Source organism: Cupressus sempervirens, chromosome 6 (assembly GCF_028749045.1).
Source record: "Cupressus sempervirens isolate cs-2001-9-10 chromosome 6, ASM2874904v1, whole genome shotgun sequence".
Classification (NCBI taxonomy): Eukaryota; Viridiplantae; Streptophyta; class Pinopsida; order Cupressales; family Cupressaceae; genus Cupressus; species Cupressus sempervirens.
The window spans coordinates 403,536,157-403,550,833 of NC_143123.1; the positions used below are offsets into that span (position 1 = coordinate 403,536,157).

Here is a 14,677-nt window from a genome sequence, read left to right on the forward strand (position 1 = left end):
CATACAGACATCAAAAATCAACATTTTCCAAATTCAAGGTTAGTATTTGTCTTTTATTTATTTTAGGATTTAAGCACATACTCCCCCATAATAGAAAGATCATATAACCTCCTTTCTCCCTATTTTCCATCACTTGATCCATTTCTGCATTGAACACTTTCTTGTGCTTATCAATTTGGATCATTCCTTTCAGAAATTAGGGTTGAGAAGAAGTTTCCATTTTCTTCCTATTCAAGAACCATATCCATAATAGTAGGAATCACAACAAGTTCTAAGAAAAGACTTTGAGAGTCACTATGCTCATTACTAGGAGTGATTGTAAGTTGTGTAGAAAACATGTTAGGTAAATCATTATCAAGATGAAGATGTAGGTTGAGAAGCAAGAGAACGAGCATGAGCTTTAGCTCTAGCTTGACTATTCTTGTGACGTTGACAAGCATGTTAACTATGAACAATTTTACGATGGATAACAGAAGGATTAGGACTGACTACCATAGGCTCCACGAAAGGAAAATCAATGGATTGAGATGCAATAGATGTAGAAGATAAATGGGTGCAAAAGGTGTAGATGAAGTAGTCTCTACAAAGATGATCAGGACGAGTAGGTGGTTTTTCAGGACAAGATGGCCAATAAAAATTAATCTCAGCACAATCTCTAGGACGTGATGGTTTATAAAGAGAATGATTAACATTAACAATGACTCCATCATCAAGAAATTTAAAACATTTTTGAATAAGAGAAGAAATAGCTTGCGTGACAGAAAGCCATGGAATACCAAGCTTAACTTGAAATTGATCAGAAGTAGGAATAACCACAAAGGTAGTAAAAATAGTTTTTTTCTAAAATAGTAACAAATAAAGTGATAGAACCTTGAGGTCAATAAAGAAAATCATTGCGAGTCTGAATCCATACAGGAGTTGAATCATAAGTATCTCTATGCAACTCTTTATTAAAAAGGTATTCTTTAGCGATAACATTCATAACAGAGGAAGGATAAACCAAAGTACCACGAGAAGGAATATGAGCCACTCTAGCAACAACGTAAACAAGACCATTAGGTGCCTTAAACATATTAGATTGACTAAAGCTAATAATGAGCGATGTTTGTTGAGTATCAAGCGGAGAAGAAATCAGAGGTTGAGACTCTAACTCAACATGATTTGCTTCTTCTATCATCTCATCATAAGAAATATGACAATAAGAAAAAGAAGGTTGATTAATGACAGTCACTGAGTGTGAAGGAAAAGGATCAGTGTAAACCTGTAAATTCTGATTAGGTAGTGCAAAAGACTTATTCATATGATTAACTTGAGCATCAACAGGAACAATCTTAGAATCAATAAGGTCTTGAATAGCATTCTTCAAACCATAACACTTTTGAGTATCATGACTAGGTTAATGGTGATATTGACAGAAAGCATTAGAATCAAAAGACTTAGGAAAAAGTTTACTAGGATCAATAGGATGAATAGGAGGAAGATTAAGAACATGAGTGTGAATCAACTTAGTCATCACCTCGGATAAAAGTTGAGATAAGTCAGTATATTGACGATTAGGATGAAATACATAGGAAAAAGTAGATGTACCTTGAGATGTAGTAGTCACTTAATCACCATCTATATGTAGAGATTTGATTTTGATAAAGTTGTTAGATTTAGAGAACTTGTTTGAATGTCCGACGACATCACTCTTATCACTAGAAACAGGAGCCATCAGAGTAGAGCTCTTGAGTTGACTCACTTGTAACTGGTAATGGTGAAGCACTACACATAGGTGTGAAAATGAGCTATACTTAGAAAAGAGAATCTTATCCCTAATGTTTTTTTGTAAATTAGAAATAAAGATGCATTGAATATCATGATTAGGCATAGGATAAGAAATCTAAGCATACAAATATTTAAATCTACCAATAAATTAAGTAACTTTCTCTTTAATATTATGCTTACAATGCATTAAATCAATTAAAAAAAACTTTTGGACCAATATTATTCTGAAACTGTTGAATGAAAGCATTAGCAAGAGTTTGAGAATTATCAATAGAATAAGGGGGTAGAGAGCAATACCATTGCAAGGCTCTATCTTGAAAAGTGTGTGAAAATAATTTAGCCATAAGCCTATGGTTGTGAGCAAAATCACTACATATAGTTTGGAAAGTTTTAACATGAATCACAAGATCTCACTTACCATTATAAGTCTCAAGACGAGGTACCCCAACATGTTGCGGAATAACAACACGAATGATATCTAAGGAAAGGGGATTCACCACATCACATGTAGGAATATTGTACTTAGATTGGGTTAAATGAGCAAGTTGTTGTTGTAAAGTAGAGACATTTTGAGCCAAGGTACTAATAGTAGGTTCAGATGACACGGTAGTGGCCATAGGTATACTAGATGGATTAGGAAAGGTATGAGAAGCGGAAGGAATATGTAAGGATGTCGATGGAGATTTAAAAGGGATGGGTAAAGGGTTCAAATAATTAAAAGGAACCACATTATACAAAGGCAATGAAGAAGGAATGGAAGTAGCCATAGGTATACTAGATGGATTATGAAAGGTATGAGAAGCAGATTAGGAATATGTAAGGATGTCGGCGGAGATTTAAAAGGAATGGGTAAAGGGTTGGAATAAGTAAAAGGAACCACATTATATGAAGGCAATGAAGAAGGAATGGAAGTAGGAAGAACACTCACGGGAAGTGAAAGATTAGGAAGAATAACACTTAAAGGAGTGGAAACATATGTAGAAGTAGTCATAAGAGGTTGAACATATGTAGGTATGTTGCAAGGAGTGGTAGAAATCAGGATAGAAGGTTCAACGATGATAGAAGAAAGAGGAGGGTATCCTAACTCTTGAGCACATTCCATCAAGGACTTAATATGAGTATTAATAAGGTGAGTTATACCATGTAAGATATAAATGTTATTATCATCGTTATTAATAGGCTTCTTAAGAGCTTCAACAACAACAACGCTATCAGGATTCTGATTTTCTTGAGCAAGCCAACTTTCCAATTTATCAAATTCACTAGAAAGCTTATCAACTTGTGAAGGAGGAACTCTTAAAGCATCATCCTCATCGTGAGATGAGTGGGAAGACCTATGTTCCATGATAGGATTAAGATCATGAGAAAAAATGTGAGAATCATCAAATGAACCCATGAGTCTGTGACTTCGTCTAATGGGAATGTTATAGATAGGACTTCATGTAATTAGGCTCATAAAAAGAGATCACAAAAGGAAAACCTATTGAGATCTAACCAAAGTAAAGAACAACCAATATAAGAGATAAAGATATGCAAAATAATCCAACACCAAAAAGACAGGGGTTCACGTCAGCTTCGCCAAAATGTTTGGTAGTAAAACAGAAACACTTTAATATGTAGGCCTCTACTTTACATGACATTGAGCCATTCAAATATGTGTGTGAAGTAAAGCAGTGGATTTCTAAGTATGATTCCACTTATGATATTAATTAAATTAGCTAGGACCCTAAGGAAGAAGGGTGCTAATACTAAATCTAGGTAATAAAGAGGAATGCAATACCAAAGAATACACTCTCTTAGGCCCTTAATAGGATAATGTAAATGTAAATTTGAACTAGCTACTTAGGAAATGTAAATCTAGGTGCTATGCAAAGACAATTAGCCCAATTAAGATGCAAATCTAGGGTGAAGATATGAAATAAAATGAAATCTAAAAGCCACCTTGAAATGCCTAGAGGAAGATGTGTTTTCGCTTGATAACTTTTGGATCTAAATCTTTTTTGAACTTTCATCCGCGAGTCTTGGAATGAAATGGCGAAAGGAACAAAACCCATAAATTGCCCCAAAATTTTGATTCTGGAGAACTAAGTCAACATGGAAGGACATCCTCCAACTAGGTTGACATAGTCCACGACTCTGAAACTGATGACTCCAAAAAGCTTGCAAAATGTAGGTTCCAGATTTGTAATTCATTTCACTCCCAACCTAGAAATCATTGTAGAAAGAAAGGTTTGGGGGTTGCGGTTTGATGAGGGCTTGCCTTGGTCAAGTCCTAGGTAAAGGAATTAACCGTAAATGAGAAATGTAAATGTAAAGGGTTGTAAAGAACAAGATACATGTTAGGATTCACCTTGCCCGTGTGTAAGTAAGGTGTATGTAATGTAGATCTTGAATTAGGGATGTATGATATCTCCACACTTTGTAATGGATCTATCATAACTCTGTCATGGTGCCATGGATATGAATATGCATCAATGAAGAGGATGAATGCTTCAATGCGGATCTCATCCCTTGATGGCAAACAATACGCTAGATCTTGAAGAGGAAATGCTCACAAAGGATTCTCCAATGCTAGATAAAATCTCCTTACTTGAATGCTTGAAAAATGCTTGAATTCTTGAGCTCCTTGAATGCAAAAGGCTGAAAATCTTCACTAGAGAGTAGAGCTTGGATGAATGATTGATCTTGAATGTGCATGACATGAAAATGAAGCCTCCAAGTCACCTTATATATGAGTTTTCAAGAGGGAAAATAATACAGGCTAACTGGATAACGATCATTAACTAATTAAACCCTCAAGGACTTTCGGGCCCTGAGATCCAGAATTGTCAAGGACTGGATTGACCTAGGTCAACCTGATCTAGGAGGACAAGTTATGGGTGCCACAAAGAACCAAGACAGATGCCAGAGAGATAAGGTGGAAAGATGGAAGAGAGAAGAGGATAAAAGGGCAAAAGAAGAGCGAGCATGAGCATATTCATGGTCCGGAGAGGGAATCATGAAGAGTAGAGAGCCCAATGGTCTTAAAAGGCAAGTGTGTCCATTTTAAGACAGTAGATCCCATAATCAATTAATTTAATTAATTGACTATTGTTTGATTAAGAAATCAAACAACCAATATTTTGATTAGTCTACCTTCTATTAAATTAAATAAAAATGCACAACTTATTTAATTTAATTTCAAATTCCCCCTTTATTTAATTAATTCAATTAATTAAATCCCTCAACTACAAACTAACCCTCAACCTAGCAATTAGTCTAATCCTACTCATGCACCAATAATTCTTCTTTAAAATAAATTATTTTATTTATTTAATTAACTCTCCTACATACCTTTTTTCTAACAAATTCATCTACCAGTCACGTGACACCCCCCCAACTAAGTCACGTCACCATCTTAACTAAACCACATCACCCCCTTATCCATGTCTAATTGCCTCTCCTAGATCACTTGCACAAATCAAGGCATGATTTAAATCTTCTTGATTCAAGCCCAAGTCCACTCATGCCACATTTCCCTCTCCCACCAAAGAACACTCAAATCTATTTCACACCTCCTTCAATTAATTGTCCATCCATAGAATCTATCTCCTCACACTTATCGCGAGGCTATGGATTTGAGAATACAATATCCATGTGCTCATCTTTCCTTGCACCCTAGCCCTTCCTCACAATCTCTCTTCTTTACATCTTCACCATCCATTTCCTCTACCCATGGCCTATAAATTGAACCCTCCATCATTCACAAATCATCCACCGTTTGAGCAAAGTTATTATGTTGTTTTGAGAGATAAATACCATCAAAGCACCATTACTATACTCAAATTTTCATAGCATCACTGAAGCTTGAAGCAACCATTGTGCACACATACATGATCATTGAACCACATCAAAGGCATCAAGGAGGTTACGAGGATTCACATGGTTTGCATTTCTATTATGTTTGGCTTTCTTCCAGTCTTATCATATTTGTTGTTGATTTAGTTTATTGGATTTTTAGCTTCGGTTTTATATTTGTTACACACTAATTTCATAGCATACAATATCAATATCACAAATTGCTTGTACAAAATATCTCCTATTTATTAATTGATGAGCTAAAAGGACTCTATAATGAATGGTTCATAAAGCTCAAACATATACTGAAGATTTTCCAAATAGGGTTGCAAGCTAAGTGGGTTTAAACTTGAAGTACATTTTTAAGCGCGCTTGAGTTGGAATAGTACCAAGTTGGGTGGCCTATTAGGGAGGCCCAATGCTTCAGCTCTATAAACATTACCTAGATGCAACCCAACTGTTACATCTATTCTCATGAGAGATAGGTCTTATGAGTGACTGCTCATAAAACATGAAGCAATGAATTCTATTCAAAACTACCTAATTGACTAATGATAACAATTTCACTATATATATTTGACTTGTTATGAAAAATATCTCCTACTTCAACCAAGGTTCTCTTATTTTAAAAGAGAAGTACTAAAAATTGAAACGTACACAGGCAAAAGCTGATCAAAAGCATAATGAGGGGCTCTATTAAATGGTTTACCTGAGTATGCTACTGTGCTGAAAACAATTTTTTTATTATCTAATTCAAAGGCATAGCCAATAAGGAGCTTTAATTGGAGAGAAATGTATAAAATATCATATGGATTTGTAATTTTACAAATTGATGAACAGTCATTCTATTATAAAATGCGCCTTGTACTCCTCTTTTGGTCTACAATTAATAAGACGCAGCCAATGAAGATTTTGTATATTATTAAAATTTATTTTATGTATCTAAATAGTTTTTAATATGATGAGTTTTCATTGATTTATTGTCAAATCCTGTGTATGAGTCAATATTTGAGCTACTGAATTTTGTTGAGTCCAAGTCTTTTGACCTATGGCTATGCATCAAGTATAAATACACGGGTAAACACACCAGTTCAAATCTCAAGGACAACATAGAAATAGAACAAATTTGCACGATTATTATAGTGCAGAATCAAATAGCAATTCACCATCGGCTATATTGATTATATGACCACGTCACAGATAATACATCGACCATCGGTTGCCTGCTTCCAGATAATTCACAACTGAAATTCCTTGGGAAACAGACTGACAATCATCTCGTTACACTCTAAAGTCAGCATGTTTTCAGAATAGTGGTCTCAGCCTTCAGATTTATACCTCAATGACTGGACTTCAGATTTTATGATTGTTATCTGAATTTTGGAGCTACCAAATCATGAGTGACTACATAGGCAAACAATGAACTCGACAATTGCTAAGAACACAATGGTATCAAATATTGATTGTGCCTTAACCTCATTGTTCAATCACACAACGTACTCGACAATTGCTAAGAACACAAAGGTATCAAATATAGACTGTACCTTAACCTCATTGTTCAATCACACAAACACCATGATGCATTTATATATACTGTCATAGGGGCATTTAATAATTTAAACCGTAGTTCAAAATATCATTATTGAAACTTTATTGGAGGTCACAAAAAATATTGGGAAATATCCGAGATAAGTTGGAAACTTTCAGAAACCTAAAATGTTGTTTAAATTTAATTAAAAAGTACTTTTCGCAAAATTTAATAAGGAGATGCATCTAATGAGTCAAAAAATGAGTAAACAAACTAAACAAGCTGATCTAGATATATATAAATGCAAATAGGGAACAAAATTGCATCCTCATGTGAAATATTGATGGCTGTTAGCCATAGTCAGATAATTTGAATTTTGAAGCAAACTAAAAATAGCAAATTGTCTTTGTATAACTATAAGGAAATATACAAGTACAATATCAAAATAGCCTACCTTTCCCTTCTCTCCAAATCTGCTTTTACAATAAAAAAATTAATGTTTTGCCATTTTTTGGGCTGTCGGTGTGTATAAATGCATCCGCAGGCGACAAGTTTCTGACTTATCGCGATAAAACATCGGGTTATCGCTGATATTTTGCAAATTTTTCTGCAATATTTTGAAAATTTTCTGCGATATCTTCCTGCCAGAAAGTTGCTTAAACTTCTTGCAGTAAGTGAACTTAACAGCTCAAAAAATTCTGATTTGTGAGACGGTTTACCAAGCTGACTAGTGGATTCTTCCACAAATATTAGTCCAAGTGTACAAACATAATTGCCAATTCACAATTTGTCTTTACTTTTGTTCGACAAACATTTCATATCAATGGAAACAAAGTGTCATTCATTGACAAGGAGCATCTGGGATAATTCATATTTTTAAAGTGTCCCTAAGCTTTTCTTCTCCTCGACAAGGCCCATTTAGCTTGAAGCACAATATGAGCTTCCTGTTCCTTTCCTTCTCTGTTAAAACCAAAAAATACAGTTTTGAAGTTTCTGGCACTGGGGTAAATTCCATTTCTCATCATTTCATATAAAAGGTTCAAGGCCTTTTTTGATTCACCAGATCTACAAAGGCAATTAATGAATATAGTGTAAGTTTGAAAATCAGGTGCAGGTCCTTTCTCTTTCATTAAATTAAATATACCCCAAGCCTTAGATTGTAAGCCCTCATTCATATACCCTCGGATCAGTGTTGAATATGTAATAACAGTCGCCTCACAGCCATCCTTTTTCATGTTCTCATATATTGAAAAGCCCTCTTTTGATTTTCTCTCTCTGATGAAATAAACAATCAGAGATGTATATATATGAACAGTAGGTGAATAACCAGCACGCTTCATGCTCTCCAACATCTCTAATGCCTCATTCAATTGACCTACTCTCAAAAAACCAGATATAAGGCTACCATACACATATTCATCAATCATACATCCTTTATTTTTCATTTCATCCACCAGCTCTAAGGCCTCTGAGATTTTTCTTGCCTTGCAATAACTACTTAAAAGAATTGAACAAATTACCTGACTTGTGAAATAACCCCTCCTCTGAATATCATTAACATACTTACGAGCCTCTGTTAATTGGCTGTTCTCACACAAACATGTGAGAAATAGACCACAAAGTGACTTATCTGGCATAAACCCTGCACGTAGCATCTCTTGAAATTTTTTGATTGCTTCCGGTATATTTCTTCCTTTCTTTCCACAAAGAAATGTAATGAGAAGTTTATATGTACTTAGATTGGGCTTGCATTTTTCAGCTTTCATCTCTTCAAATTTCTTTAAAGCAAGGTTTGTCAAGCCAGCTCTTCCATACTGGATCAGTATGACAGTCCATGTATCGGTTGTAACAGGACAATTCTCTCTATTCATGGCTTCTAAAAGACTTCTCATATACTTGAAGTCTTTTGCACTGCCTGCAATTTTGATAGCTGTATTGAATGTTTCAGTGGTGTGATTGTAACTAGACTGTTGCCCTACCCAAGAGAAAAACCTTAAAGCAACATTTCCATGTCTCTGACAGCTTTCCAAAATAGCATCAACAAGAGACGGAGTAAAGATCACCTTGCTTTCTTGTAATGCCTCTTCCATGGAGCATCTTTCCTTACATTTACTAAGAATTCTTAGTATTTTCTGAAAATCAGCTTCGGCATAATCTCTTTCCAACAGGCATCTTGCCTCAAAATCTTGACTGGGCAGGCTTTGTTCCGTATCACTTTCAAGTGGCAAAGCATTACTATCTGTATGAAGCCTATCATTGTCTATGGATCTATAGAGCCTCCCGTCATCTACCTTTACAGGATGGACATGTTTGAAATCGATCTGATTAGTTCTTGTTTCAACATCTTTTTTTTGGAATACAAGCTCAAATGACTTTTTCAAATTCATCACTTCAACAACCCTGTCTTGCTTCCCTTTGTTTTCCAGAGAGGAAACAACTCTTTGAAAACTCTTCTCACCCGGATATATGCTTCTTTCCTTCATCTCAACCAAAAGCTTGCAAGCGTCCTCTGGTCTTGCTGCTTTGCAAAGCCCTTTAATGAATATAGAATAGGTTTTCCAGCCCGGTTCAATGCCATTTTCTTTCATGGTAATGAAAAGCTCCCATGCTTGAGAAATATGACCTTGACTTAATACCCCAGCAATCATTTCAGTGCTTGCCATGAGATCAGGTCCGTGACCACAACTCTGCATTTCCTCAAAGAGCCTGAGGGCTTCCTCAGATTTATTCATACTGAAAAGATACCGAATCAAAGAGGTATAGTTAAAAGCTGTTGGAATGAAACCTTCTCTTTTGATGATCTTAAACACTCTAAATGCTTTCTCCAATCGTCTTGCTTTCAAGTAACCCTCAACAAGGAGGCCATAGATGTTCTCATCAACAATACAATTCCGCTTCTTCATGGCCTTCACTAAACCGACTGCATCACGCATTTTCCCTATTCTGCAGGAACCTTCAACTAGCAGACTGAAAATCTCAGGCTCCGACAAAATCCTTCTCTGCTTAATCTCATCAATTATCGCAAGGGCTTGATCAATTCTATCGGCTTTACAGTAACTCTCCAAAAGATAAGAATAAACTTCATGTCTAGGAAGATGAGCAATCGTCCACATTTCATCCGCCAGAGCTTGTGCTCTTCGGAGACAACCTTGCTCGCACAAACATGTCATAAGCACCCTGTATGTTGATAAATCAGGGATCCAACTATTAGAGAGCATTTTCTTGTGAAGCCCACAAGCAAGCCCAAAGTTTTTCCCTTTGCAAAGAACGCTGATAATCACATCATATGCTGCTTTATCAAGTCTGTTACCTAACTTCTCCATCTCCTCAAAGGCCTCTAGGGCTTCTACTGCCAAATTAGCCTTCCCATATTGGGATATCACTATAGTCCAAGTTTTAACTGTTTTAGGGCATAAATCTCCTTCCATTTCTTCCATCAAACCTTTCATAGAGCTAAAATCCCGGGCCTCACCAGCCATGGAGATCAATATATTGTATGCATCAGAAGTGGGTTTGTAACCAGGTTGAAGTTTGACCCAGTGGAAGAATCTAAAACCCAAATGTCTCACTTTGTAACACCTCTTCAAAACATTTTCTACAATCCCCGCGGTAAAGTGAATGCCGCAGTTCGCCAAAAGCTCTTCAAGGGGGAGCGTGGGTTCATTATCTCTTAGGATACTTACAATCCTATCAACATGGATATCTTCACTTTCAGTACTACTTTTTTTAGTTCCCTCACTGATTGTTAGGGTTTTTGATAAAGCATTGCCTTGTTTAGGATCCCTAAAGCCAAAACCAGAGCATTGTCTGTAATCGAAACGAACAATATCAAAAACTCTTATATTTGGGCATCGATGGCTACCTGTGATCAGGAGTGGAATTTGGTGAGGAATATGAAAAAATCTTGCAGCAACCAGGAAGCGCCTGAGCAAGAATCCCCTTGGAAAATTCATATGCCTACAATTCCTCTGAGATGTGAAGTCCCTCCTCACGGGCTAAATCCTTTTGTTACCATTGGCCTTCAATGGCGCATGAATCGTAAACAATCTAATACGAGAAAAGAAAAAATGTTTAATATATCTAAAAGAATATATATATATATATATATATATATATATTTTATAAAGTTTTTATCCTTTGTAGAAATTTTGTCCAACATATCTTTAAAAAAATTTAACAATTATTTAAAACATTGTAGAAAATTTGTTTAATTTATCTAAAAGAAGAATATATAATTTTAAAAAAAAAAAAAATTTGTCGAAAGTTTTATGTTTGTGATAGTATTTGTTCACTTAATATTTAATATTTTAATAATTTTATTAGTGCAACAATTAGTATTGATTACGGTAGGAAGCTTGTCATCAATGATTTTGTTGAAAGAGAATGTTATATATATCCTATATTGATTATCATTCATGTCAACATACATATATTGACTTATCTTGTTATTGCTCTAAAATCTTAATGATTCTAGTTATCTCATTTTGGCGTGTGTTGCTTTGTGAATACAATATGGGTATGTGATTTGAAACACTATTGTCGTGGCATACCAAATGGCTATATATTCAAGACTGTGGTTTAGATCTTTAGACAAAGAGTTGCATGGTTCATAAATTTAAATTGTCAATTACTTTGTTCCTTTACAACATAAGGTTATTAGGATATCCAAATTTCATCAATTGGATTATTTTGGTCCTACAATTTTGGGATAAGAGTAGCATTGAATGTAAAATGTTAATTCTAGTAGGTATTAATATTTGTTATATTCTGACCAACTTATGAAAATAAAACATATGGAGTATTTATGGTTGAAATTTGTAAAGATCTTTTGTAGTTGACTACTAGCTAAAGTATGTTTGGTCAACTTGAAGGTTGATTCATCAATATATATTGTAGTGTACTATTTTTTTATTGTAAGTTTGTCAAGGTTTTAACAGAGCAAAGGGATGTCCAGTGATATGTAACTAAGTTAAATTTGAATTATAGAAGAGTTAATGAAGCACACAAATTTATTTTCTAATCCTTAAAGGAATTGCATTCATGCATATGTTAGATTTAACTGTAATAGTTCATTTTTTCTACTAATTCTCTATTGGGTGTAGATGAGCTCTTTTGTAGTGAGGCTTCATCTATCAGGCAATGAGCCTTTCACAATGAAGCTTATAATAAGCACTTGCAATATTTTATAACTTGTTAGACTATATTGAGGGTTAACCCTCCCCATGGTTTTTCCCCATTTTGAATTTTCAATGATAAAATTTGTATTTTCTCTTCTGTGTGTTACTTTAAGTGATGCCTCTATTTTTTCATTTGAATGCATGTTTCTTTTTGTTGTATGCGTAAATTAAGAATAATCTACAAAGTAATAAGTATATTTATTTTAAAAGAGTTAAGAGAATACTAATTCACCCCCTCTTGGTATTTTAGTTGTTCAACAAGAACTAATAATTAAATGAAATATATTCCTTAATTCTAAAAAGAAACAAATTATGTGATGCCCCATCATCCCACTGATAATTCATGAATTACAACTAGTGGTCTAACTTTTTGATATGGATTTTAGGAACCTCAACAAAATTATGACATGGCATTATATTTGATGATTTTCTCATGGAATCGCAATTATATTATCATGAAAAATTTGAGGTAATTTGAAATTCTCATGTAGGATTTTGAAACTCAACTACTAGATCTCTTACTTATAGAACATCCATTTGCAATGATTAAATTGTGAATAATTTTTATTTATTTATTTTTGTATTGAATAAAGTACAATTAGAGGATTGATGATGATGCAGGAGCATCATGGGTTTGCTCAATGACTACTTTGGAGTTCTTGGAGTAATGCTCGGTAGTTGCTTTAAAGAGTACTTGAAGTGTTATTTGGTCAATGAAGATGTGCTCGATGATCTTGGAGGTGTTTGATCATCAAAGGCACTTGGTTGCATTGGGAGCTTGATGATGCTTGGTGGCAGTGTTGACCGAGTAGCTCAGTCAATGAAGGGAGTCAGTCACCAAAGGAGTAGAACTCGGCATACACTAGGGAGCTTGGCTTATACTGCATGATTTGGTTTCTGTGTTGATCGACCAACTTGGTCAATGAAGGGGCTCGGTTATGCTTGGTGGAGTTGTTGATACTCGGAAGTGGTTTTTTGATGCTTGGTCATGTCCTAGTTCTAGCTTTGCCCGAGTTGTCTGTGTTTGGTTCCTAGTGTGAGCCAACCTTGGCATTTAATTTGGTTGTGTTTAATTTCTATTGTAAGCCAACTTGTGGCTTAAATGTGCATTTAGTGCAAGGGTTTATTTAATTTGTAATATACTAGGCCGACTTGTGGCTTAGTTGAGTATAAGTAAGGGGGTCTTGTGGATCCTTCAGGCATTCATTCAAGGGACTAAGTCATTATTCAGTGTAGGATCCAACATGTAGAAGATGGAGTAGCTGAGTGAGCAAATTTTTCCTGTGTGTGTGAACAAAGTGTCAAATGTGAGGTAGTTTACACCTGGATTTTGGGTAAATATTCAAAAGAGCTAGTAGTTGAGGCTTGGGAAACAAGGAGATTTGCTTAGTGGGCTTGCGAACACAAGTTTAGATCTTCCTTGGAGGTTTGTACCAGCGTGTGGATCTGGACTAGCTATGGTTTGGATTGGATCTTGCAAAATTGTTATTGTAATTGCTTTGTATTTGGTTGTAACTGGGAAGACCTTACAACCCAGCACATTGCATGTAATCAGTTGATTTGTGAATAAAGAGATGTTTTTGGTATTAGATCTTGTATCTTGTGTTGTATTTCTGATGTGTGGTTAGTTGCGAGGGGCTAGGACATCTCCGTTGGGGATTTTTTGGCCTTGCATTACGTCAGATGAGAAACCCTAACCGACCCACAGTTGACCCTTTCATACAGGAAAATGCATAAATAAACTAATTTGGAATATCAAACTCATAGTTGAATTATTATGAAAGTCTTCCTTCTACTTCATAACTATAGATTCCCTACCATCCCTACCTACTAATTGATAAGGTCCTTTTTTAAAGGTATGAAAGATATAACTCAATAGGTGCCTAGCCTCTCAAGGTGAAGGGAAAATGTTTTGGCCTAGCCCAGATGAATGGAAAACTTTTTGGCCTAGCATCATCTCCTCTCAAGTGTAAATATTAATTACACAATATGTAAATATCATCCAATTTTTTTAATGAAATTAAACTATTGAAATTGTATTTTCATCTATAAGGTTGATATTAATTCAACAATAAAGATGGATTTATATTTTGAATGTGGTGGGAGTAAGCATGATCTTCAATTAAATTTAACTAAATATATTTTGTTAAGTATGGTTTTTTAGTTACAAACATTCATGTATGTAATGATAAAATGTGTTCATTTTTTTGTGTTTTCTCTTTGGTGTGTTTATTTTGAGGCAATATATTTATATATGTATATAGTAATAATCGAATGACCATGTATAAAGTTAGGCCCATTCTTCTAGCCTTTTATCCACATATATAATGTATCTATACAATTATTGATGTAGGAGTATCCTGGGGTA

General features: G+C 34.9%; 1 protein-coding gene across 1 annotated transcript; it reads right to left on the reverse strand.

Annotated features, from left to right (window-relative positions):
• Positions 1–7,525: 7,525 nt before the first annotated feature.
• Positions 7,526–11,193, reverse strand: LOC149552767 (Pentatricopeptide repeat (PPR) superfamily protein). The gene has a single exon (XM_089788311.1). The coding sequence runs from the start codon at positions 11,083–11,085 to the stop codon at positions 8,020–8,022; it is 3,066 nt and encodes a 1,021-aa protein (XP_089644437.1). The 5' UTR covers positions 11,086–11,193; the 3' UTR covers positions 7,526–8,019.
• Between the last annotated feature and the right edge of the window lie 3,484 nt (positions 11,194–14,677).

What these genes read in the sequence shown, in the direction of transcription:
- LOC149552767 (XM_089788311.1), bottom strand. Translation starts at nt 11,085, where the DNA reads ATGAATTTTCCAAGGGGATTCTTGCTCAGGCGCTTCCTGGTTGCTGCA.